Source organism: Equus asinus, chromosome 24 (assembly GCF_041296235.1).
Source record: "Equus asinus isolate D_3611 breed Donkey chromosome 24, EquAss-T2T_v2, whole genome shotgun sequence".
NCBI classification, from domain to species: domain Eukaryota; kingdom Metazoa; phylum Chordata; class Mammalia; order Perissodactyla; family Equidae; genus Equus; species Equus asinus.
Genome location: NC_091813.1, coordinates 22049150 through 22076326, shown reverse-complemented (window position 1 = coordinate 22076326; position 27177 = coordinate 22049150). Strand labels below are relative to the sequence as shown.

At 33.3% G+C, this 27177-nt stretch overlaps 1 protein-coding gene across 6 annotated transcripts in view; it reads left to right on the top strand.

Annotated features, from left to right (window-relative positions):
* Positions 1 to 27177, top strand: part of IBTK (inhibitor of Bruton tyrosine kinase) — a 99881-nt gene that overhangs the window by 62109 nt on the left and 10595 nt on the right. For 5 of the 6 annotated variants that reach the window (XM_014853118.3, XM_070496101.1, XM_044757137.2 and 2 more), the window contains 6 exons: positions 1229 to 1341; positions 5297 to 5445; positions 7050 to 7213; positions 8920 to 9012; positions 9570 to 9713; positions 24268 to 24417. In XM_014853118.3, coding sequence (XP_014708604.3) covers positions 1229 to 1341; positions 5297 to 5445; positions 7050 to 7213; positions 8920 to 9012; positions 9570 to 9713; positions 24268 to 24417 — 813 coding nt within the window. The remainder of the gene's footprint in view (positions 1 to 1228; positions 1342 to 5296; positions 5446 to 7049; positions 7214 to 8919; positions 9013 to 9569; positions 9714 to 24267; positions 24418 to 27177) is intronic. The other variant, XM_070496100.1, reaches the window with a different exon arrangement.

Here is a 27177-nt window from a genome sequence, read left to right as displayed (position 1 = left end):
TTTGGAAATTGGAAAGTGGTTGCTGAGCAGTAGTGACTTAGAACAGAAAAAACTAAAACAGAATTCTGGAAAGGCTTAATTAAGAATCAGAGACACCAGGTTTTTGAAGATCAGGGTGACTGGTTAGATTTGGAAAAGAACATTTTTTGAGATTCTTTCGAAGAACACTGATCTCTTCCTGAAGCCCCTTCAACCAAATGATTGTCCCTCCTCCATCTTGGCAGAAGACTAGAAATTTGCCCTCTGGAGAGGCTGAACCAGAGAGGAGTGTATCAGCCATTTCTCTAGATTATTCTCTGTAGAGAGCCTGGCTTGTTGAAGAGATATGACCTTCAGTGACTGACATTTCAGAGTCCTCCAACAAAACATCCCAGGTTTTATGCAGTCTCCCTGTAGTGGGGCCAACCCTTTGTCAAGAGCTGCTCAGAATTTCCAATCCCTGTTTAAGGCTTACTAAGCAGCTTACAGAATTACTTTCCTTCTACTTGGTAAATGACCTGTTAAAATCTTTGGGTTTTCAAGTCATTTACTATATATATAGTAACCAACTATGTAGCTCACTGAAAAGCTGCTCTTGGGTTCCAGAGATGTTCTTTTTCTTAACCCTTTTTCTAGAATTTAGTAGCATTTGGAATACTTGAAGTTTGTAGTTATCTGGCATAGTTTTTAATATAATGCATGTCATACATCTATAATAAAATTATTAACATAAGTGTTATCCTTTACAAAGTAATAGTATTCACAGCTGGCCTGTGTAACTGCAGATGAATTATATAATGAGATCTATAATTTTTAGGTGAAACAAGACAGTTGTAGTACTCATAGATACTTTTATTTTCCCTTTCCTGATTAATAATACTCAATTCAGGGAATTAAGCATTCCCTGAAGTTTCACCAAATATTTCTAGTTTAAGATCATAGTTTGTAATAGCTTGTGTGTGAACATGTGCAGTATTTTGCTTTTCAAAGTATTCCTATATACCGTCTTGTTTCTAACTTTCACAGACATGCTAGGGGTAGAACAAGGAATTGTATCACACAGAAGTTCAGTAAAATTGAGTGATTTGCTCTGGGCCACATAGATAAATGTGACTAGAACATGTATATCTTTTGTATTTTCTGTTTGACCAAAATGTTATATACTGTTGCTTAAAATGCATAGTTCTGCTGTTTCATCTCTAACTTAATTTATTTTTAGGAAGTGACTTTTATGTTTGCTTTTTCTTAGGGAAAGTATGTTCAAGAAGGCAAAAACGAAAGCAAAAAAGAAGCCACGTAAGCGTTCGGATAGTTCTGGAGGTTATAATCTTTCAGATATTATTCAGAGTCCACCATCTACAGGTTAGTGGAAAGTGTTTTAGGATATATGTCCGATCTAATCTTTCATGTCTCTATTCGTTATCTAATTCATTTAACGTGTATTAAATACTATTATGTGCCATGTGCTGGGGCTACTGAAATAGAAAATAGTCCTTGTCTTAGGCAGGCTACAGAAAATGATAGTATATTGTGATACGTACTCTGACTGAAGTTTGCTCTAGGAGCACAAAAGAGGCACCCAAACTAGTCTGAGCAGATCAGGGAAGAACTCTTAAAGGAAAGTGATACCTGAGTTGGATCTTGAAGAATGAGGAGAAATTAGCCAAGAAAAGGAGGCCAATATGTTCCCAAACCTTGAGGCAGTAGCAAGAACTGTACATTTCTTGTGCATAAAGTTCAACATGGCTCGGCTATACAGGGTATGTGCAGATAGGAGATAAGTTGGAGACGATCAGATTTTGGAGGATATTGTATGCTTACCTAAGGAATTTGGATTTTATTTTGAAGGTTATGGGTAGCTATTGATGGATTTTAAGATGGAGTGTAACTGTATAAGATTTATGTTTTTAGAAAGCCTGCTCTGTCCAGGAGCATAGAGGGTTAGAAGTGGGCAAAACATGACAGAGATACTATTATCACGTGGATTCAAATCCTAAATATCAGTACTCCAAGTGAGATGCCAAGTAAGATGCCATTCATGTGCAGAAGGAGACTATAATTCAGTAGAAGAATGCAAAACATTTTACATCTAGGCAGAATGTGAGCCTGTTTGAAAGTAATGGTTATGTAGTTTTTCTAAAATTTTTTTCCCAATTTTTTGTTTTGAAAATCTTTAACTTACTAAAAAGATGAAAGAAAAATGCCATGAACACCTATTTACCCTTCACCCAGATTTACAGTTAACCTCTTGCCACATTTGCTTTGCTTGCAGGCTTTCTAAAAAGTTGCCTGTTCTCTTCCCTCATCCTCCACACACTTTTTACTGATCCACTTGGAAGTAAGTTATAGACATGACATTTTGGCCTCAACTTTAATATGAATCTCCTAAGAATAAGGATATTCTTCTACACAACCACAATACCATTATCACACCTAGGACAGTTAACATTAATTGATTAGTATTATCTAGTATTACAGTCTATATCTAGATTTCCTAATTGTCCAAAAATGTTTTTATAGCCTTTTTTTAACCTTAAAAAATACCTGGTATCCTATCGAGACTGACATTGCCTTTGCTTATTAATGTCTCTTTGGTCTCTTTTAACTAAAGCAGCACCCCTCACACCTTTTTATTTTGTTTTCAAAAGTTCAGGCCAGTAGTATTATAGACTATCCCACATTCTGGATTCATCTGATTAGATCCAGATTAAACTATCTAAATTTTAGTAGTTTCTTTAGCGAAAAATATGAAGTGAGACTATAAAATAATGAGAATACAGTATGGGTTTTAGAAATGGTAGGTGTGTCTGTAGCATGAGACATAAACTAGTACAATTTCTATCAGCAGTATTTTCATAGTCAGCCTTATACAAGCAACTTTGAAAAATACAAGTGCACATTGATTTGTGTCCCTGTGGAAAAAATAGCTATTATTCAGGGCAAAGAAGGAATACGTTTTTGTTTAATATATGAGGTATTTGACTTGTTTGATAAAGTTCAAAGGAGTAAATAATTTCAAAATTAATTGTTTTAGATAACACAAAAGATGTAAAAAAGATGGATAATATACCTAAATTGATTGAGGAAGCACTGAAGATAGGTCTTTTCTGTTTAGTACATCTCCTGACTTCTGTTCTAGGACCTTTCAAAATGTAAAATTCTGTGATTTTGTGTTTTCTGTGCTGTGTGAATTACCTCTACTCCTTGGAAGGAGGCATGGATGGACGGACAGAAGGAGGAATAAACGGGTAGACAGACAGTCGTGAAACTAGGGATTTTCAGTCACTTAAAAGGTTTATGGAAAAAGCAGATATTTGGTTTGTTTTAACTAATGTTATTGTTAGCCCATGTGTTAGAGTCTTAGCATTTCAGAGCTGGAAGAGACATTAGTAATGAACTAATAAACCTGAGGAAACAAACTCAGAAAACTTAAGTGATTGGAGGTAGTTTCAGATAGAAATAGAATTTATTTTCTTGATTCCAGTTCTGTATTCTTCCTTCTGTTCCACTCTTTCTGTGGCCAAAGTGGATAATGATTAAATGATTAAATTTAATTAGGAGCCAAAAAGACCTTTTCTGGAAGAAAATTTGAATGTGAGATAAATTTCATCAAAGATAGTTGTGTGGCGCCGGCCTGGTGACGCAGCAGTTAAGTTCGCATGTTTCACTTTGGCAACACGGGGTTCGCTGGTTCAGATCCCGGGTGCAGACATGGAACCACTTGGTAAGCCATGCTGTGGTAGGCATCCCACACATAAAGTAGAGGAAGAAGGTACGTATGTTAGCTCAGGGCCAGTCTTCCTCAGCAAAGAGAGGAGGATTGGCAGCAGTGAGCTCAGGGCTAATCTTCCTCAAAAAAACAAAAGATAGTTGTGTGAAGGCTTAACATTTATTTGTGTTGATCCTTAAAGTAAAGTTAGATGAAGGACGTTTGGTGAATATATTTTTTACCAAAAGTAATTGTTGGCCACTTTAATCATCCTCTTTATTCATTAGATTGATTTCTGATTGACTTTAGGGAGCATTCTAGTATTAAATATACTCTCTTAGGTAAAAATTTATTACTCTTAAAAATATTTTGAAAGATTGTGTGGGGAAAAAAAGTTTGAATGTTATTTTGAAATATATTTTAGCAGTGTTAACAAAAGAGGCATATATCTTGTCAAGGTGATTTATTATCTGTATAATAATAAATATAAGAGATGGTATGTTTTATTTATTTATTTATGTATTTATTTTTTGGTCAGGAAGATTGTCCCTGATCTGAAGTCTATTGCCAATCTTCCACTTTTTGCTTGAGGAAGATTGGCCCTGGGCTAACAGCTGTGTCAGTCTTCCTCTATTTTGTATGTGGGATGCTGCTACAGCATGGCTTGATGAATGATGTGTAGGCCCAGGCTCCGGATCTGAACCTGCAAACCCTGGTCCGCTGAAGCAGAGTGCACGAACTTAATGACTATGTCACTGGGCCAGTCCCTGTTTTATTTATTTTTAAATCAGTTGTACAACTTTTAGTTACAGCTCGTATAATGTGTTTATTTTGTTTATTTTGCTACTTCATTTAGATTCTACTGAATTTGAAATATGTGAAAATAAACACATGAACCTAAGCAAAAGTTTACTTTTTACTCTGTTTGTATTTGAAATCATTCTGGTCTGCTAGTGCACCTGGATACCAGGTGTGGCAGAGAGACAGGTATTTAGCTTGTCTAAGGGAAGAAATGGTATACACATTTTATAACAACTCTTTTGCTTTAGGTGACAAGCTAATTAAAAATAGCTCTGAATCCACAGGTATTTTGCAGAAGGAACAATCCTCAAATAGGCTACAGTTGGCTTCAGCAAAGCCTCTGCTTACTGGGTTAATCTCTTGACTAGATTAGAGGCAGAAAGGCTACCATGCTCCTCCCACAAAGAGTGGGGCCATTCCTCTTCTGCATGAGAACAGAGGTGCAGGGAGAAAGGTGGGAAAGGGGTCTGGAGTTTATTAATTTTGTCTTCCTTCTTTATGGGGAAAAAAGTTCTGAATCACTTCTTAAAGCAGATCCCAAAGAACTGTCTTCCTCAGGTTTATTGAATAATTGGTGTAATTGAAATGAATAAAACTGTTGTTTTAAAATCTCCTCCATTTCAGTTTTTCAGCTGATTTCTTTCTTCACTTAGCTTGAATTGCTAAGATTTTGGTACTGTGACTATAATTTAACGTTCTTAAACCTGGATAAATGGAAGCTTTTAGCTCTGGTTTGGTTTGGTGAATGTAATACCTGTATGTTTGCTGTATATATGTTTAAATATTTTTAAAAATTTTGCATTTTAGGATTATTAAAGTCTGGTAAGACCACTTCTGTGGAATCTCTTCCAGAACTATTGACATCAGACTCTGAAGGAAGCTATGTAGGAGTGGGTAGTCCTAGAGATTTACAGTCCCCTGATTTCACAACAGGATTTCATTCAGATAAGATGGAGGTTTGTTTTTATTTGTTTATTAATGTACTGTTTTTTTTTAATTTCAAATTTTAGGTTTATAGACAGTTTATCTTTAGTTTTTCATCAGTTTTACTCTTACCTTTAAAACATTCTCCTGGCTGGTTTATAAGAAAATATAATTAATGACATGTATAGTATTAGTTTTCTGAAATTTGTTTAATGTTTCTGGTTTTAAAGATTTTAATGGCAGTTTTGAGCCCTTTACGACATTGTATTTCTATTCTTTCTGCAACTAAAATGTAGCGTTAATGTAAAATATAGCAACACTGTATAGACACATTGAAAAATATATTTTTAGCTAAATTACTTGAAATTATTTTGTGAAATGTCAGTTAATAGCAGCTAAAAATTGTCAGAGGAAAATTGTTTTGAAAGTAAGCCTAATTTCAAATTCTGCGTAGTGTCTTTCCTCCATGGTGTAAACTGGAGCAGTACAATCTCGAATGGAGTTCTTCTCCTATTCTAGCACAGTTGACATTAAGGTACAGGATTCCTAGTCTGGTCAACTCTGAGGAGGCCTTTTTTTAGACATTTCTTAACATTTTATTCCATAATTGTTAATCTATAGGGAAGGAAAATGTCTAACCTATTAGATATAGAGTCATTTTTTCCTAACTCTGTACATCCACAAAACAGAACTTCTAGAAATTTGTGAGACAATGGAAAATTTACCCTCTCTTCTTCTAGGCCTCAAAGATTGATTAAAAAAAAAATTTTTTTAATGTAGGGTAGAAATTTAGGGGCAATTCATACTAAATCTAAGGTTGGTCTGGAAGACAGTTGAGGTTTAAAGGAAGGTTGGAGGCATGCTGTGAATGTCTAGCAGTAATAGAAGAATCTCTTGTGGCAGTTGAAAGACTATTTTAGTAACTTTCTTGACCTATTGTAATAGCGATAGTTTGAGGGTTCCTTTTGAAGTGTCACTATTATTTGACTAATTTTATTCAAATTGAATTATATGACTTTTATAGCAAACTTTCATTTTGTTTCATATTAAAGTCATGGACATTAATTTTAGTTACTGTTTCATATCTTATTTGAACAATTTTTATTTGTTAACTTTCTTTTTTTTGAGGAAGATTAGCCCTGAGCTAACTGCTGCCAGTCCTCCTCTTTTTGCTGAGGAAGACAGGCCCATGCTCATCTTCCTCTACTTTATAACTGGGACGACTACCACAGCACGGCTTTTGCCAAGTGGTGCCATGTCCACACCTGGGATCAGAACCAGCGAACCCCGGGCCGCCAAAGTGGAACGTGCGAACTTAACCACTGCGCCACTGGGCCGGCCCCCGTTTACGTTTTTAATGCTTACGTAAATAGGGATTTAATATGCAAACTTATTTCCCTAAAAATTATTCCCAAAGCTCACAGTAATTGAGTTATAGTTACTGATATGGTCTGTGAATTGGTTAAGGTACTAAACTTTAGAAGAACTGAATTGAAAATGCTAGATGATGACTGTCATAAGATTTTACTCTTTGGTATAATTTAACCAATATTTATTAAGTACCAACTATGTGTTAGCTGTTGTGCTAGGTGCCTGCTATTACTCACTTTTTGTTTTTTATTTTTTTTACCCCCAGGGGAAAATTAAACCATATGTTAATGGTACACCTCCTGCATATTTTAGGGATGATTTAAAACCCTGGGAAAAATCACCAGTATTTAAAATATCTGCTCCACAGCCCATTCCCAGTAACAGAATTGATACTACAGGCTCTTCTAGTTGGGTTGCTGGTTATTTCAGGTAGGATTTTCATTTTGTTCTGTACCTGAGAAATATTCATTTTTAGTCAAATGAAAATTTTAAGGAAGCACAATTAAAAAACATTAATGTGAATGTCTAATACACAGAAAATTACCTAAGTGCGTACAAATTACTGCTACATACATACAAATTACAAACCTGAGAGCTAAAATAGGCTCTTTTTCCTAGATAAAAATTTAGTTATCTTTGTGTTGTCATCAGTGAATACTAGCAAATACTATTTAACACATGTGTGCATGCACATACACACACATATATAGTCACTTGATAGCAGTTTTTTTTTTGGTAGTATATATTACTCCCATTTGGTAGTATATAAAACTCCCATGCGGGAAGACCATTTCATCATCTGTAGGATTACTTTATCTTTTTTTTAGCACATTAAGGGGTATTTAAGATCTCACAGAATATTGTTATTTACAGTAAATTTTCAGAGGATATTCACTTAATGTTATACTGTGCTGTTTTTTTTAAAGATTGGCACCTGAGTTAACAACTGTTGCCAATCTTCTTTTTTTTTTTTTCCTGCTGTTTCTCCCCAAAACCCCCAGGACATAGTTGTATATTCTAGTTGTAGGTCCCTCTGGTTGTGCTGTGTGGGATGCCGCCTCAACATGGCCTAATGAGCAGTGGCATGTCCGTGCCCAGGATCCAAACTGGTGAAACCCTGGACTGCCGAAGCTGAGCGCGCAAACTTAACCACTTGGCCTCAGGGCCGGCCCCCTATACTGTGCATTTAACTTACCTATATTTTATTCATATTTTTTTATTTAGAAAAATCAATTTTTAAAACTGGAGGAGTAGATATAATTAGAATGCAGTATTCTTTCAGCATGCTTATTGAATTTGTGCTTCATCTTTATATATCTACTCTGGTTTATAATAGGGTAAAACTCTTAATTGACTGACCAGTTATATTATCATCTGGACCATTTGTGTAATTATTTTGAAATATGCTGTATTTTGCACAGTTTGAATAAAGATTATGATGTCCCAGTTTATGTAGCTTCATGGTCTAAAGGTGGTTCAGAAGTTACTTTCAATATTTTTGGCCTTTTTAAGTAAACATATTTGTGGGAACAGATGGAAACATCTTCTAGTTATTAATGTTAGACTATTTTATTAAACATATTTTAAGAATAGCTGGGTGTAAAGTCAGCAGGATAGATTGGCTATTTCTAAAGATTGTAGAATTTTTTTCTCATTATGCTACAACTCCCTTTGGTAGATCTCTAATTGTTGAGCATTCCTAAGTTTTTCCATTAAATCTTTCCTTTGTTAACATTAGGCAGTAGTAAGAATTTTGTTTGTTAAAAAAGAAAGAATGTAATTTTCAAGTTCCATTCATCTTAAAGGATAAGAATTTAAACAGAACTTTGAGTTCTTTTGCCTAAGTTAGATAAGATAAAAATCTTTCTGTTGCTTGGCTTTTTTTTCTTTAAGAGTTTCACTTATATCACTTGACATTATGACTTGGGATGCATTTTAGTTGTTAAGTATGTATGTGTATGTAACAGCAGCTTTCATTCAAAACGTCATTTTTGCAGTTTGCCACAGCTGACGAAATCGATCTAAATTATCCTCTCGTTATCGATCTTTATATACAATTTACAGTTTCAGTGAAGTTTGGGGGTTGGACTTTATGGATAAATAGCATTGTAAAGTAACTTTTGTGTGTCTTTTAGTCCCGTCAGCCCTCCTGTCATGGATCTCAGAACCATCATGCAAATTGAAGAAAATAGACAAAAATGTGGAGCTACACCAAAAACAAATTTGGGGTTGGTTAAAAAAAATCATAAAAATGGAAAGACCCTGTTGTGTTTCGGTTCTACCCTAAAGAATTGGAAAGACCTACTGGACCTTTCGTATTATTTTTATGCATTTGATGTTAAAGTTAATTATAAGGGCTTTCCTAGATAAGTTAGCATCCGTAACATTATTTCTTAAATATACGCTAAAGAGTAAGTTGGGTTGATAGCCCAGCTCTTGTGGAATACAGTATTACATGCCAGAAACTTGCCTCTAAAATGATCATTGTGGACTATTTCTGATGCAAGTGTGATATATAAGTGTATTTTAGCAGGAGGGCTCATATGTAACTATTACTTGACCATTGATAGTATAAACTGATATTGTCACTGTTGAAACTTGTGGCCATTTTGATGCCACAAGTAAAAGTAAAATCACATCAGAGAAACATAAAGCAATGTAATTACCTGTAACCTTCATTAAACAGTAATTAATGCTAATTGGTTTAATTTCTAGCAAAGTGATTTCTCATGGAATTAGACTTTCTCAGAAGCAGTGCAACTAATTGGTTTAACTTAATTTCTAGCAAAATGATTTCTCATGGAGTTAAACTTTCTCAGAAGCAACGAAAAATGATTGCACTGACTACCAAAGAAAATAATTCAGGAATGAATAGCATGGAAACTGTTTTAACTACTCCTTCCAAAACTCCAAAACCAGCGAATGCATGGTATGCTCTAATTTTTATTAAAATAAGCATAGATCTGTGCATTAGTTTTTAAGGTAGTTATTGGCTTCTGGGGTTGTTTCCCACCTGTCTCTTCACATACTTCATTTCCCTCTTTGCTTTTAAGTTAAATATTAGACCTTTGGAAATACTTTATTTTTTTTTTGTTTTGACAAGTGCATCATGGTTTTCAAAAACTTTCTATATGTAGATATAATTTCTTCTTGGTATTCTAATTGGTGTTTATTGCTTAAGCAATTTAAAGGAGCGTTCTTATGTTTTCATTTTTTGTAAGAAATAATATGTATCATAGAAATATTTGATAAAAGCAAGCATTAATTTTTTTTACCACCCTAATTTCTTTGTCTTTCTGTATGCATCATTAATATCTTTGTGTTGCTATAATCATAGCTTGTTATTGTCATGTTTTTAAGCAGGGCTATTTACTTAACATTATATCATGTAAGTTTTCTCCATTAGAATTTACTAATAATGGCAGCATTGGTAGGAATAATCTCCAAAGAAGTCAGATAGCAATTTTGAGATGTGTAAAATAGCTTGTATTTTCTGCTCCCCTCCCATCTTCCCTTTTCTTTATAACTGATGTCATAAGAATTGGAAACCAGTTGTAGAGGAAAAGTTCGTGGATGGTGTGAAGGGCAAGGAAGGGATCAGTAGGATCCCGTTTCTCTTACAAGCACTGAGGAGGGTTTTGGAGGCTTCCTTTGCCTTGGGGGAATCCCTTCATGGCTTCTAATGCCACACTTTTCTGTTTGTACGAGGGAATATTTTTCCAAATTAACAGGTAAATTGTTTTAAGAGAGTGGCAACTCATTTTATTTTGAGTGCTATCATTGGGACTAAATCAATGTCTGTCAGAGCCATTAGTACATCTAAAGCATGATCACAGATAAAGTAAAACAAGAGATGGGAAAACCCAAGAGAAAAAGAAAATAGTGTGAAACTTGAGAGAATGGGTTTAGTAGAATGTTTTAATTCATCAGTATTTGTTGTGTACCTTCTACGTGCAAGGTTCTCTTCCAGTCCTGGTGGTAAGGCAATATACAAGACTGATTTGAACATGGCCTCTGTAGGGTTTATGGAGTTGCTATTACAACAATGAGTTGTGTTTTCCCTAAATAAAAGTATGGCAAAGACTAAAAAAGCTCTTGGAATAGCTCTAAGGTACTAAATATGTTGCAGTTTGCGAGAATTAACTAAGCTCATCAGGAAGCTTTGGGCTTAGTAATGTAGTTTTAGCTAGCCGTAGCATAGTCAGTTTCCTTATTTAAAAATGAAAAGTAAATGAACAAAAGAAACAAAACAACGATTATCCAAATTTAGGGAATCCAATTAATGGACAAATAGTGAATTTCTTGGTTCAGAATCTCTTTCAAACATAGTTCTTTCCAGCTCCAATAGAAAATGCTTTTTAATCAAATTAAAACCCAAACATAGTTTAAGAAATTTAATAGCATGGTGGTAACTCCAAGGCTTATAATAAAAGACAGCAGTCCCTGTCCCAAATCTGTCTCTTTTGTGACTTGTTAATTAAGATCACCACAGTCATATCTTATGATTTATTTCCTTTTTTTTACGCCTTTCTGGGTTTTTTTCCTAGAACAACTAATTCCCTCAATTTTTACCCTGCTACCTATGTGCTCATTACTAATTTTTCCCCCAAAACTCAACTAAAACATAGTTCTTTCCAATATCGTAAAGCATGCTAAGTAGTCTGTTTTGTTTTCTTGGAGGCATCTTCCTTAGAGCCCTGCCTTCTCTGCTCTGAACTGAGTCTTTTCCAGGCCTGCCGAATAGGTCATCTTGAGACTTCCCTTAACTATCATCCTGGGAATTCCCTTTAGTTCCCTCCAGTGTTCGATCCCCAGTTTCCTAGGTCCTATGTTTTTCTATTTCTTGGTTTACCCCTTGTTTTGATATAGCACAACTCCAGTAGTTTTCTGAGAAAGGATGTATAAGACATAGATTTTTGGAGCTCTTAGATCTATCAAAATGTTTTTGTTCTCCCCTTCATTCTTAACTGATAGTTAGATTGGAACAGAATCCTAAATTGGAAACCATTTGTAGAATTTGTTTCTTTTTCTTGTTCATTGCTGTTGAGAATTCTAATGCCTTTCCAATTCCTAACTCTTTATGTTACCAGTTTCTCCCTCTCCCCCCCTTTGTTTTCTTGAAACTTAAAGGGCCTTTTATTTTCTTTCTTTTTTTTTTTTGCTAGAGGAAGATTAGCCCTGATCTAACGTCTGTCCCAGTCTTCCTCTGCTTTGTATCTAGGATGCCTCCAGAGCATCCACACCCAGGAGCCAAATCCACAAACCTGGGCCGCCAAAGCAGAGTGTGCAGGACTTTAACCACTTAGCCATGGGGCCAGCCCCGAAAGGGTCTTTTCTTTATCCCCGTTGTGCTGTAATTTCACTGTGATGTGCCTTGTATGAGTTCTTGATACATTGTACTTGATGGGCTCTTTTAATTGGGAAAAGCATGTCTTTAAATTTTAGGGGCATCTTATGTACTATTTGATACCTTCTTCCTCACTGTTTTCTCTAGAATTCACGTCAGTTGGATGTTGCTCTTCCTGGACTTCTCTAATTTTCTTACTTTTGCTCCTCTATTGTCCATATAATTCTCTTTCTATTCTACTTTCTGGAACATTTTTCAGACTTTATTTTACAGCCCTTCTATTCAGTGTTTTATTTCATCTACTAAACTGTTCAATTGCCAAGAGCTCTTTCTTGTTTGCTGATATAGTGCCCTTTTTATAGTATCCTATTCAATATTCAAGTGTTAAGATACCTGTACTCTTTAAAGTTTTTCACTCTTTAATATATACCCAGCAAAAATATATGCCCTTGTGTACCAGGCAGCATTTATCAGAATGTTCATATCATCGTTACTTGTAAAAGCCAAAAACTGGAAACTAAATGCTAAGTGGAAACTATTGCTAAATGTCTGTAGCAGTAAATGGATAGATTATAGTTTATTTCTATTTTTATGGTAAAATACTGCACAATGAAAAAATGAATTATGACTAAATACGACTGCATGGATGAGTTTCATCAATACAATATTGAGCAAAAGAAGCCAATTAGCAAAAAAGAAAAAATCAAGTCTCTGATTCCATTTATGAAAGTTAAAAATAGTCAGTGATTTACCTTCATGTTTATTCACTCTTTCCTATGTATGTTTACTTCATTTTAACTATGGTTTGTTTTATTTGATTGTTTTAAATTTTGATTGGAAGCTCTGTGTGCCCGTGTCGTTGGACTATAGGATGACCTGGCAGTATCCTTAGAAGACCCCCCGTATGTCTGTGTCTCCTTGGTCTGTCAGTATCTCTAAAGAGGAAGCTTTTAATTTTTCTATTTGCTTGCCAGCATTCTGGAAGCTGATTAGGCTAAGGAGATTAGGACTGGGACTGAGATTCTCAACATTTGGTATATATTTTCACATACCTCACCGGGAAGAAAAATGCCATAAAATTAGGCCAAAAATATTATCAGGGTATTTTTCTTTGAAAAATAATTTGGCGGCTATGAAATATAGTGATGTTTATTATACATGCATTTTATGAAAGGGTGATTTGAACATTTAAATACAAACAAATGAATAATGGGTTTTATGTATTTTAGGACACCAAGGAAATTTATCTAAGTGACCAATTATAGATAGTTTTATTCTGAATTATCGAAGTGAGATGTATCTGAATTGTCATACAGTTAATCATTTATGCCCATTTTATGACTTCACAGATTTTATTGATAACTGAAGGATCTTTTAAAGTTCATTTCTGCTAAATTCTTTTGAATTTAGGTACTTACTTTTATTTGCACTCATTAAGCTGTGGGCTGAGGTAACTTAGTAATACGTATGTTATATATGTCAATATTTTATAATTACACATATATATAAAATAAGCATAATATAAAAATATATACATATAATTTGCTGTTTGGTTATGGAAATTTTATCCTAAATTAATGGATCAGAAAACATTTGTTAGAAATTTTAAGAACACATTTGCCTAAAATAGTTGATGCTTGGTATTCCTGAATTTTGATGCATATTTAGTATAAATGGAAATTATTATTATTATTAGGTTGTTGAATAATTTTCTTTCTTGAATCCTTAGAAGGCTACAAGTTTAGTATATCATTTGATTTTTAACCAGATATACATAGGGTGTAAATACATATAGTATATACTTGACGAAATTAAAAATGGAATAGATTTGTTTTCCTGAGAATAGCCTTTGTAAATGTTGCTCTACAGAAAGTTGGTAGAATTTAAACTTTTCTCTGCTTTGAGAAAAATAGAAAATTGATCTGAAATTAGATTTTAATCTGATTTACAGATTGTATTTATAGAATGTATTCGTTACTATTGTTGAAATAAAAAAGAGACCAATCTTGAAAATCCCCTGAGCAGACAAAACCAGTTTAGTTATACAAGCAAAGCTTAATTTAGCTTATTTTCCAAAAACTAACTTGACTTAGGGTCATTTCTTGCTTATGTCTCTGGAAATCATAAGCAAACTTGAACTGTTTCCCCAAGGTTGATAAGAGGTAACCACTGACCAATTCCATGTCATTTAAGAAAAATCTAATGTAACCAAACACTGTGAAGAATAAACACTGCTTTCTCAGTAATTAAGCTGCTTTATGACAGTATACCCCTGAGCCTCATTCCATGTTTTGATTTGAGTGCTCCTGGTTTGGAAACTATCTTTTTGTGTACGCACAAAATTTTACTCATTACTACTTCGGTAATTCATTGGTTTTACTTCTGTTATTTATGAACTTTTGACATTTCATGGCATCAGAAATGGCATCCAAAGAAGACCCCCAATGACTCCAAGGCTGGTGAGCAACCAGGTGCTGGTACCCACAGACCCCATTGAGCTAACTGCTTTCTCACCAACCCTGGAATTTGAGGATGTCTGTCTTGGATCCTAGCTCTGCTCTCTTTGCTTTTTGAGCTCTCCAACTTTATTGTGTATTGTGTTTGTTGAAGCATCTTGGTAAGTCACCCTCTTCTGTTCAAAAGGGGAGAAAACAGGTGATTCCTTGTGTTTTGGAACAGCTGTTGGAAAACAGGGCTCCTAATAGTTGAGACATCTTAGGGAATTGAAAGGCAGAGATGGTTCCACCTGGTCTATGGACCAGGATCTTGTGCCTTTTTGGAAAATGGGTGAACTTTGGGGATTGTAGTGGCCACTTCAAGGAACTTTTTTAACTTAGATAAGTCCACGTTAAGGGGCACTCTTAGAAGAGAGAATCTCAAACTTCTCAGAGACAATGGAATGCATTCTTTGATTGGTATGCAGAAGCTTCTAAAAGACAAAATGACCCCAGAAATAGTTCTAAAAGCATCTTACGACATGCACATAAAAAATCTTTAGAAAAAGCTTTGGCTATCTGAGCAGGTAACCTTAATTTAGTTCATCTGCTAGAAACACAGTTTGGATCCAACTATTCTTTTGAGTTTTCTACTTGAGAAATGGCTAAAATTTTTAAAATAAACTGTAAGTTCTCTATGTCTGTATGTTTATATGGCTATGACTGTATGTTATAGACACATGATATTTTTTTATCTCTGGAGGGCATTGCCAAAATTAATTTGTAAAGAGCTCTACTTAATTGGCTTAAAGAAAATTAAGTGTTTATATAAATCAAGTATACTCTCAGAAATATAGAAACTAACCCAGATGTTTTTTCAAGTTCACATGATCTGGGATAATCTTTGATAAGTAAAAGTTAGTTTTAAGTTTATTAGTTTAATAAAAATAGGCATGTCTTCAGAGTTATCAATATTAAATGTAATACATACTTGCAACTTTTTCTGTCTGGGTTTACCAATCAAATAAGCTCATGCTATCTCTGTGTTACAAAATTTGTCAACAAGTAAAATAACTTATGATGGTTAGCTGTTTAATGTCTGATTCAAACATAATTGTTTAAAGCAAGGAATTTAAATAAATGTAAACAAGATAGAAGTTTATACTAAATTAAACTAAGTAATGGATATTCACTGAATAGCTAAATCATTTCCACATAAGATAAACAGTAAATGCTAAACATAAATAAATTTACCTACTTTTGGCTTTTTAACTTTTTAAAGAGAGAAAATATATTTAGGTCTGTTAATAAACATTTGTGCCCGGTGGCATAGTGGTTGGGTTTGCATGCTTCTCGTCAGCAACCTGGGGTTTGCTGGTTCAGATCTCAGGCACCGATCTAGCATCGCTCATCAAGCCACGCTGTGGTGGCATCCTACATAAAATAGAGGAAGATTCACACAGATGTTAGCTTAGTGACAGTCTTCCTCAAGCAAAAAAGAGGAAGATTGGCAACAGATATTAGCTCAGGGCCAATGTTCCTTACAAAAAAAACCCAAACAAACATGTTTTGTGCCATGTTGAAGATTTACTATGAGGAAGAATATAGTAGACATTATGAAATGTATTTCTAAATTGCTAATCTGCTAAAGGATGCTGACTTTTGAAGCATCACAATGGTCTGCTTCCTCGTTTTTAGGACTGGAAAGGAAAGATTACAAATAGTTAAAATTTATAATCAATATATAAAAATAAAACTACTAGAAATAATGATGAAAGAGGACAAGTGTATATGAAAAAAAGATAATGAAAATAGGATGTGTTCTTTGAATAAGGAAAGATATTCAGGACATGGGTTTTTGTTTTTTGGGTTTTTTTTTGATAAGGGAAAAAAGAAAGTAATTTTGTCCTAAATTAAAATATTTTTCCAGAGTAAGAAAGGAAAAAGATAGGACAAAACCTAAGTGAATATAGAAAGTTGTAGAAGATTTGTGGAAATGGAATCTTGAGAAAGGAATTTTATGTGTGGTTAAGCTGACTAAGATCGGAATGGATTTACTTAAAAAACAAAAGAGTTCTGATATCAAAAGTGTACTGGTACAAAATCAGAATTTGGTTATCTCTGTTAAAATCACAAAATTTTGTAGATTGTTGATTTGCTCTTAATAAGGAATTATAAACAAGGGTTTTTCTTTACTTTTAATGTAAACTGCTTAGGAAACAGATTCTGTGTCTTATAGAAATATTTCCTGTGCTGTACTTCATCAGGTCTTTGGTTACTTAGAAAAAAAGAAAAACAAAACTCTTCTCTATTAAAAGAGCTAGGGTTTTTCTGTACCACTATATAACTTACTTTATTGGCAGAAGCAGCTAGTAAAGGAAATGGGGAATTATTCTTTAGTATTTGTAATTAATTTTTTTATGTTCTGTGTATGTATTTTGGGGAAAATTTTATGATAAAGTCAAAGGTAGGTTCCTTTTGAAGAATTATTTTTAACATGAATGCCTTAGTAGCTCATGTTTTTGATACAAATTTATAAAGAAAATTTTTCTCATACGATTTAAGATTTAGGATAAATGACTTTTCAATGTAGACACAGTAGTATAGTGATTAAGCCTGGGTTCTAGAGTGATCCTTTCCTGAGTTTAAATCGTGGATCTGATACTTGGTAGCAATGTGACCTTAGATCAGTTATTTAAGCTTTCTCTGTCTTACTTTCTTTGTCTATAAATAGAGCTAAAAACAGTACCTCTTTCACAGGGGTATTGTGACAATTAAACTGAGTTAAATGGAACACATTTAGCATGGCACCTTCAACATTGTATAATCAAATACGTAAATATTAGCCATTATCATTTACTTAAATAAATTGTAACTTAATTTGTAATATGTTCACATGATTAACTGATTTCCTTAACATGTATTAAGTTTTTGGTGAATTTTTTTTAAGAAAAATCTTATGTAAAGTAGTTTGTCTTGCTTTAACCTTTATTGTAAATAGGAATTTGGTAAAAAATTTTAGTTGATTTTATTATGAATGGATGCTTAGCTCATTTGCTAAGAAAATAAAGTGTGAATCATCATTATTTTCCTCTCGTCTGTGTTATCTTTGACACTTCATAAGGAGTGTTGTTGTCTTGATTTCCTATTGAAGGAAGTGGTAGAGTAGACGGCAAAGCATTGTGATCATTAAGAATTGGATTTGGATCTCAGTTCTGCGTTTTCTTTGGTGATTCTGTAGTCATTGAGATCCCTGAACTTTGCTTGGACTCTCCTTTTAAACATAGCTAGTGATGAAAATACTTATCTTTCAGGATTGATGTTGTAGGGATAAAACGAGATGATGCATGTAAAAGTGTTTTTTGCAAATATGGTATGGTGGTTAGGTCAGAGTCAGGTACAAATGAGCTATTCACACAAGATACAGTATTTTAGAAGGCCTTGCTTTTTTATGGGATACTCCAAATAGCTTATGAACTTAATTTGGGTGTGGATTTTATGGTTTCTTCAAAGTATGAATTTAACTTTTTGAGAAATTACCAGTTAGCATTTGTGTTCACTTAGTAACATGGCCACTTTATTTCTGAGTAAATAATTAAAATTGGATTAGGAAATTTTTACATTATTATTCATAATTTTGACTGATGTTAAGGATTCTGAAAGCGATGCTAAGGATACAGTACAGATCTAGTGTACAAAATATTAACTAAAGGCTATCTTTTTGAATTAATTTTTCTAAATCAGTCAGACTTTACCTATTACTTGATTATATTTCTTCATATCAGAACTTCTATGTTCTCACTGTCTTCTTTTTCTCTTAAAATAAGTTAGTTTTGTTAAATGCTGTGAAAATAGTGGATAGTAGCAGACTTAGCTAGTATTTCTATGTATCAGATACTGTTTTAGATACTTTACTGTAAATTAACATTTCATCCTCATGACAGCTGTTATGATGAACAAGATGGTATTAGTATCTCCATGTTATTGATGAGGAAACTGAAGTATAGAGGCTAACTTGAACCCAAATGGTCTAGCAACAGAATCTGTATGCCTGACCCTGACTACTATCCTGTGAATCCTTTTTTCGTTCTTAATGGTAAAGTAAAATACTGATTGTTAAATCAAAAGATTCTGATACCATCAAAATCTTAGTATGAAATCTTTGGAAGCTAAATTAATCTTTATAGGTGATTTTTAATTTCTTGCTGTTTTTTGATTGATATTATTCTATAATACATTCCACTCTTAACTAATTCTCAAAGTATTACACCTATGTTGAGTATGATTCATTTTATGTGCTTTTAATTATTTAGATCAATTTAATTTTTATTTCCTCTATTCTGTCCAGGTTAGGTTTAAATTTCAATAGGTTTAAATTTTAAATGTTTTTATTGAATTGGAATGTGTAGGTTGTTGAATTTTCACAAACTGAACATGTCTTGTGCAACCAGCACTCAAATCAAGAAGTAACATTACCAGCATCTCAGAAGTCCCCTGATGCTACCCTTCCTTCCCCCGTCCACCGCACCAATCCACTATCCTGACTTCTGTCATCCACTATTCTAACTTCTATTTCCACTGATTAATGTCTCCTTTTTTTTTTTTGCTGAGGAAGATTCGCCCTGAGCTAACATCTGTGCCAGTCTTCCTCTATTTTTTAGTAGGAGGGCCACCAGCACAGCATGGCCGCTAACAGAGGGGTGTTGGTCTGTACCCAGGAACTGAATCCAGGACACTGAAGTGGAGCACGCTGAACTTAACCCCTTGGCCACTGGGGCTGGCCCTAATTTTTCCTTTTTTAATGTATATATAAATAGAATCATACAATGTTTCTGGCTTCTTTTGCTCAACATTATATTTATGAAATTCATTCATATTTTAAAGAGTACTAATATTCCATTGTAGAAATATACCGCAATTATCATCCAGTTCATGTTGGCATTTGAATGGCTTCACTGTTTTACTCTTAGGGTTAGGACATTCTAGTTCATGTTCTTGGTGAACATACATTTGCATGTCTCTTGGATTTATAGCTAGGAATAGAATTACTGGGTTGTAGGCTATGCATGTATTCATTTTAGTAGCTACCACTAAACATTCTCTCCAGCAGTATATGAGAGTTGCACTTTCTCCACCTCCTTACCAAAACTTGGCATTTTTCATCTTATTTTAGTCATTTGGGAAGGGGTACAGATTTTACTGTGTATTCTGTTTGTTTGAAATACCTTAATAAAGTTACAATTTACATATAGTAAATGCACTAATTTTAAGTCTAGAGTTGGAGTTTGGACAAATGTATATACCTGCATAATCACCACCCCAATGAAGATAAAGAAAATATTTCCATTATCTAGCACCTTTTCTCAATCAGTCCCCACCCTCCACCCATGCCGCACACCATCATTGATGAAATTTCTAATAGTGTAGCTTAGTTTTTGTCTTTCCTATAACTTCATATGAATGGCATGTAAATACAGTATGCTTTCTTTTGTATGTGGCTTCCTTCCTTCAACATAAAGTTTTGGAGCTTAATCCATGTTGTTACATGTATCATTAATTTCTTCCTTTTTTATTGTTGAGAAATACTGGGTTCTTTCCAGTTTATTTCTATGAAAAACGTTAAGATTTATCTACAAGTCTTTTAATAAACATATGTCTTTATTTCGCTTGAGTAAATACTTAGGAGTGGAATTGCTGGGTCATATGTTAAGTGAACGTTTGACTTTATAAGAATAGTACCAAACAGTTTTCCAAAATGGTCCTATCATTTTACACTTGGTTTAGATAATGTTTTTAATTTTAGCTATTCTATTAGATGTGGCTTATTTTGCATTTCTCAGGGGCTTATTGGCCATTTTTATATCTTTGGAATGTCTTTTCAGATCTTTTGCCTTTTTATTGGGCTGTTTATTTTCTTAATGTAGAATTGTAAGAGTTATAGTCTGGAAATAAGACCTTTGTTGGATATATGTTTTGTGAATATTCTCTTCCTTTGTAGTTTGGCTTTTCATTTTCTTAACATTGTCTTGAGGAGCAGAAGTTTTTAATTTTGATAAAATCCATTACGTCAATTTTTTGTTTTCGTTTAAAGTTAGAGCTTTTTGTGTCTTCAACTACTCTAAGGTTACAAAAATTTTGCTTTTGTTTTGATCTAGATGTTTTATAAGTTTAGCTTTTATGATTGGCTTTGTGATTCAGGTTTCTTTTTATATTCAGGGTAAGAAAGAGGTCAAGGTTTTCATTTCTTCTTTTTTCTCATACAGATACCTAGTTGTTCCAGCAGAGTTTGTTGAAAAGATTGTTCTTTCCCCATTTTATTACTTGGCACTTTTGCTGGAAATCAGTTGACCATGTATGCGTGGGTCTAATTCTAAACTCTTCTCACTTCCATTTGTCTTACATGTGTATGCTTATGCTGTTCCATACTGACTTGATGATGATAGCTTTTATAGTTATTGAAATCAGATAGTATAATTTCTGACTTTATTTTTTTATTCAAAATTGTTTTTTGCATTTTAGGCTTTTTCCATGTTTATATAAATCTTAGATTTGACTTGTAAAAAAAAACCTGCTATAATTTGTTTGGTGTTGCTTTGACTCTGTAGATGAATTGACGAGGATTGACAGCTTATCAATATTGAGAGTCTCCCAATCATGAACATGGTATAAAGATCTTTTAGATCTTTAATTTATCTCAGCAGTGTTTTGTATTTTTCAGTATATAAATCTCACCCGTCCGTGCTTTGTTAAATTTATCCCTAAATACTTCATATTTTTGATGCATCTATTGACTTGATCATAAGACTTTTCCATAGGATTTTTGTCCTTTATACTGTGAATGTGATGAATTGTATTGATTGATTTTTTGAGTGGTAGACCAACCTTGCATTCCTGGAATAAACCCCACCTAGTCATTATTTATTATCTTTTTAATAATTTGCTGGGCATTATCACTATCCCAGAAAGTTTTCTTCAAAAAGTTCTCTTTAATCTTTGTCCCCATCTGACTCCAATGTCAACCACTGTTGTGAATTTTCCTTTTTTGACCATAGATTAGTTTTGCCTGTTTTAGAACTTTATATAATTAGAATGAAACATAATGTACTTTTTTCTGTCTGGCTTCTTTCGCTCAACATGTTTTTCACTTTTATCTGGATTATGAATACCAATAGTTTATTCCTTCCATTAGTATTTTTTATTCCTACTCAGTAGTTTATTCCTAAGTGTTCCTAAGTAGTTTATTCCTACTCAGTAGTATTCTAAGGTAAGAATATATGCCACAATTTGTGTTTACTTCTGTTGATAGACAGTTGGACTCTTTCCACCTAGACTCTTTTCCTTTTGGCTATTATAACTACATCTGTTATGAACATTCTTATTTAGGGCTTTTTATAGACATATATTTTAACTTCTCTTGGGTAAATACTACACAGTAGAATTGCTGAGTTATACAGAAGATGTATATTTACTTTTTAAGAAACTGCCAGACCTTTACCCACAGCATTTGTACCATTTTATCCTCTCCCCCCAACAATGTATGAGAGTGTTGGTTGTTTTACATCCTTGCCAACATTTGGTACTGTCAGTTAATTTTACTCATTCTTCTGTGCATGTGGTGGTCTCTGATTATGGTTTTAATTTGTTTCTGGATGAATAATGAGCACGTTTTCATGTGCCTACTGAGTATTAGCATATCTTCCTTTGTGAGTGTCTTTTCAGATCCTTTTTGCTTGCTTTTTGAAATTGCTTTGTCTTTTATTATTTATGTTTTTTATTTTTGAGTTCTAGGAATTCTTTTTAGAGTCTGGATCCAACCGAGTCCTTTGTCAGATACATGTTCTGCAAGTGTTTTCTCTGTTTTCTTAAGAATGTCTTCTGATGAACAGAAGTTTTAAATTTTGGTTAAGTCTAATATATCATTTCTTTATTTGATGGTTATTGTTGTATATGTCCTGAGACACCTGTGCCTAGCACCGGGTTATGAAGATAGTTTTCTGTTTCCTTCTGGGATACTTAACTTTTAAATTAGATCTATGATCCATCTGGAATTAATTTTGGGATGTGGTGTGAGATAAAGGTTATTTTTTTCTTCTATAAACCATTTGTTTATTATAGAAAACACTTTTCCCACTGAAATGCTTTGGAAATTCAGTTATTGAAAGTAAAATGCCAGTATACATGAGGGTCTATTTCTGAGCTCTCTGTTCTCTCTCCTTGGTCTGTTAATCCTTATGTCAGTACCGTACTGTCTTTTACTGTTACTTGTTTTATCTTCTTCCAACTTTTGTTTTCTTTTTTAAGAATACTTTGGCTAACGTAGGCTTTTTGTATTCCCATATAAATTTTAGAATCAATTTGTCAATTTCTATAATAAAAAAACTGGTGGGATTAATTCAGTTTTTAAAATAAATATAGGTCTATAGATTTTTCTATTTCATTTTTTATCATCTTTAGTAAATTGTTTTTTCAAGATATCAGTTCATTTCATGTAAATTGTCAAATTTATTCACATAGGGCTATTTATAATATTTATTATCCTTTTAAGTCCTCTGGTATCTCGTATTAGGTTATCTATTGTTTTGTAACAAATTATCCCTAAACAGTGGCTTAAAACAACCAATGTTATTGTCTCACTGTTCCTTTGGGTCAGGAATCTGGTTATAGCTTAGCTGGGTTATTTCTTAGGTGGGTTTCTCTGGTTCAAGGTCTCCCACATTACTGCCATCAAGGTTCCACCAGGACTGTAGTCATTTCAAAGCTTGAGTTGTAGAGGGTACTTGTCCAAGCTCACTCATATGGATATAGAATTCTGGACTGACAGTTTTTTCCTCCTTTTTACCACATTAAAGATGTCATTACACTGTCTTTTGGCCTTCCTTGTTTCTATCAATAAGCTAGGAGTTTTCATACTGTGTTATATTTCTGGACTGCTTTCAAAGTTTTTTTTAATCTTTCTTTTTTAGCAGTTTGCCCATTATGTGCCAATGTGGTATTTTTTTGTATTTATCTTCTTTGGGGTTTGCAAAAATTCTTGAATCTTTAAATTTATGTCTTCCACCACATTTGGGGAATGTTTGCCATTGTTTCTTTGAATATTTTTGTCTGTCATATGCCTCTCTTCTTCTGGGACTCCAGTTACACTTATGGTAGACCTTTTGATATTATCTAGTAAGTCACACCATGGCTGACTTAAATCTTTTTCAATCTTTTCCCTCTGTTCTTCAGATTCAGAAATTTCTATTGATTTGTCTTCAAGTTTACTGACTCTTTTCCAGTCTGCTGTTACATCCATCAAGTGAATTTTGTTTTTTAAATATTGTATTAAAAGTTTTGAATTTCTATTTTTTTCTTTTTCATAGTTTCTTGTTTTCTCCTGAGCTTAACTTATTCTTTAATTTATTCTGAGCATATTTTGTTGTTGTTGTTACTTGCATAAAAACAATAGCTGTTTTTAATATCATTGTTGCCAGTTTCAACATTTGGATTATTTCCAGTGTTGATCTCCATTGATTGTTTTTTTAATCACATAGTTTAGACTAATTCACAATTGACAGCAAGAATCCAACATCACATTGAAAACTGTAATTATATAATATCATTCTAAAATTTTTGTATACATTCTCTGTATTTTGCCCTGTGACTTCCAGCAACAACCTTTCAAAAAATGGATGTTTTAACATGGTCTTTGTTGTCTTTTATAGGGCATCTTCACTACATTCAGTTTCATCCAAGTCATTCCGGGATTTCTCAGTAGAAGAAAAAAAATATATTACTGGCCATAGTTCAGGAGATCATGTCAAAAAAGTTTGTTTTAAAGGAACTGAAAATTCCCAGGCTCCAAAAGTTGTAAGGTAATGAAATAAGCTTATATATTTCCTGCCTTAGAATGTTCTATGGTGGTTTTACGTTATAAAATAATCTTTAAAAATTTGAAGGTGATTTTTATACAGTCTTTTACATTCGCAATTAGCATGTGTATTTTTTTAAGCTTTATTTTGGTATAATTGGCTTACAATAAACTGTATATATTTAAAGTATACAGTTTGAAGTTTTGGCATATGTATATTCCTGTGTAACTATCATCACTAACCACATTCAAGACAGTGAATATATAGTTTCCTCATGCCCCTTCATAATCCTTTCCTTCCTTCCTCATCCTGCTCCCCATGCAACTACTAACCTGCTTCTGTCAGTTTAGACTAGCTTGTATATTTATATACAATGGAATACCATTTTATATCAATGGAATCATTTACTGTGTCTTTTTTGTTTTGCTGAGGAAGATTTGCCCTGAGCTAACATCCACTGCCAATCCTCCTCTTTTTGTATGTCAGCCACCACCACAGCATGGCCTCTGACAGACGAATGGTGTAGTTCTGCACCTGGGAATCGAACCCGGGCCCCTGAAGCAGAGCATGCCCCAACTTAACCACTAGGCATCCGGGGCTGGCAGTGTACTTTTTTTTTTATCTTTTACTCAGCATTTATTTTGGGATTCATCCAAGTTGTTTCTGTATATGAATAGTTCATTCTATTTTATTGCTGAGTAGTATTTCATTGTATGGGTATGAAATAATCTATTTATCTGCATCTGTTGATGGACCTTTGATGTTTCCAGTTTTTTCTCTAGCTATTTTTGATACTGGTTTTTAAAGTGCAATATATTTTAAAGAGATGTTTCATATTTTAAATGCCTATGTGAAACGTGAAAATCTAAACATAATTTAAAAGCAATATTTTAATAAAAATAGCTTCCCCACCATGGTATGTAAATTTTCTTAATCATTGTTCAAAAGGGAGCATTCTTGGACATTAGATAGGTAAATGTTGGAACAAAAAGCCATGTTTCAAGTTGGTTGATTAAATGGAGATTTTTTTCCTTATTTCTGCTAGTATCACATCTCCCAAAGATACTAATCCCTAGAGTGTTTCAGACAAAACAAAAATGTAATTAAAAATGTCATTTGTGGCTAGATTTATATTTTATTTTACATAACAATAAACCCTTTTTCAGTGGTTATCAAACCTGGTTTTTTTTTTCCCTAAACCTTTTTAAAAATGGAATTGTATATCCAATTTCAGTATATCAAACAGATAATATAAATTTCTCTGATTGAAGCATGGAGAGATGTTTAGGAGCTATACTAGTTTAACCTCACCTTACCTGCCCCCCGCCAGGCAGCTCCTGAGGAACTGTCAAAGTCTTCTAACACCATTGGAAATTGCTGGTTTAGATGAACTGTTTAAACATATTTTTATTGTTGATATTGTGACTGGCTTCCTTATTACAGACTGTACATTTGTGACCAAAGTTCTTGAGCCATTTACTTATAATACAAAAAATCAGAGATCAGAAAGGATCTGAAGAAGTCATCTGGTCTCTCTGACTTTTCAAATACTTTTAGCAGTGGAGTGATACTTTAAAATAAAAATCTTAAATGAAGCTCAACCTATAAAGCAGATAAACCTTTTTATGTAATGTTTACTTATAATAAAGTGATAATATTAAGCCCATTCAGATAGGCTCATAAATACAAAATTGGGTGTGATGTAAGACATTTGTAGTCTTAAAATTGACATTTGCTTTGTATCAGACATTAACGCTAGGTACTAGAGTTACAACGGTGAACAAACTTAACATAGCCCCTGCTTATATAGAACTTACAGTCCAATAGAGAAGAAAAACCTTACACAAATAATTAAATAATTAAATGTGTACAAAGCATTATGAAGAGGAAATATATCAGCCTCAACATTCAATTCGTTTCTGCATTTTAATTGTCTAATATTAAGAAAATCCTGATTGAAATAAGTAGTTATAAAAGATTTTTTAAAAATAAATTCCTCTTGGCATTCTCCAAGAGCACTCTTCATTTAGGCAGAGATGGTAGAAGAAATTTTATTCTTGAATTGATATAGAAATGAACTAGCCTGGCAACAGAAGTTAACATGCCTGTGATCTTTGACGTATTAAAAGTATTTGAATGTATATTTTTTTATTAGTTTCAAAAAATGCATTTCAGGAAAAAAATACCAATAAATGTTTGTTGAACATGTTATGATTCACTGAGAATGAGGTAACCTAAACAATATAAAACTATTCAGTATTTTATAAGTTGTTAAAGGTGTTGAGGGAAGGGTGTTTTGTTTCGTTCCTAAGTAACAGGTAATCCCTTACTGTAGTTAAATTCTCACAGTAAAAATGATGCTCATGTCCAACTACATTTGAGTGCCACTTGTCCCCATACATCCTTATACATATATGCTTTATATATGTTTATTTCATAAATGTGTCAATTACATACCTAATTATAATCAAAATGAGTGTTTTAAAATAGTCATTATATATACATCTCTCATTAGGTTTTTCTATTCCAGACAAATCTTTTTGAATTATAAAATTTTTTAAATTGGTTGTTATCCTCTGTAATGACCCTACATCTATTACAGTATTCTTAAAAACTTAATATAGTATAGTCTTTTTGATGTAAGAATACCATTGGTTTTGTAAGTTGTATGATGAGAGATGTCCCATAGAACGTGCTTTTAAATAGAAAGATATGTAAGTTCTTTATTTTCGTACTATGAGAAACACAAATCTGCCTCTGTTT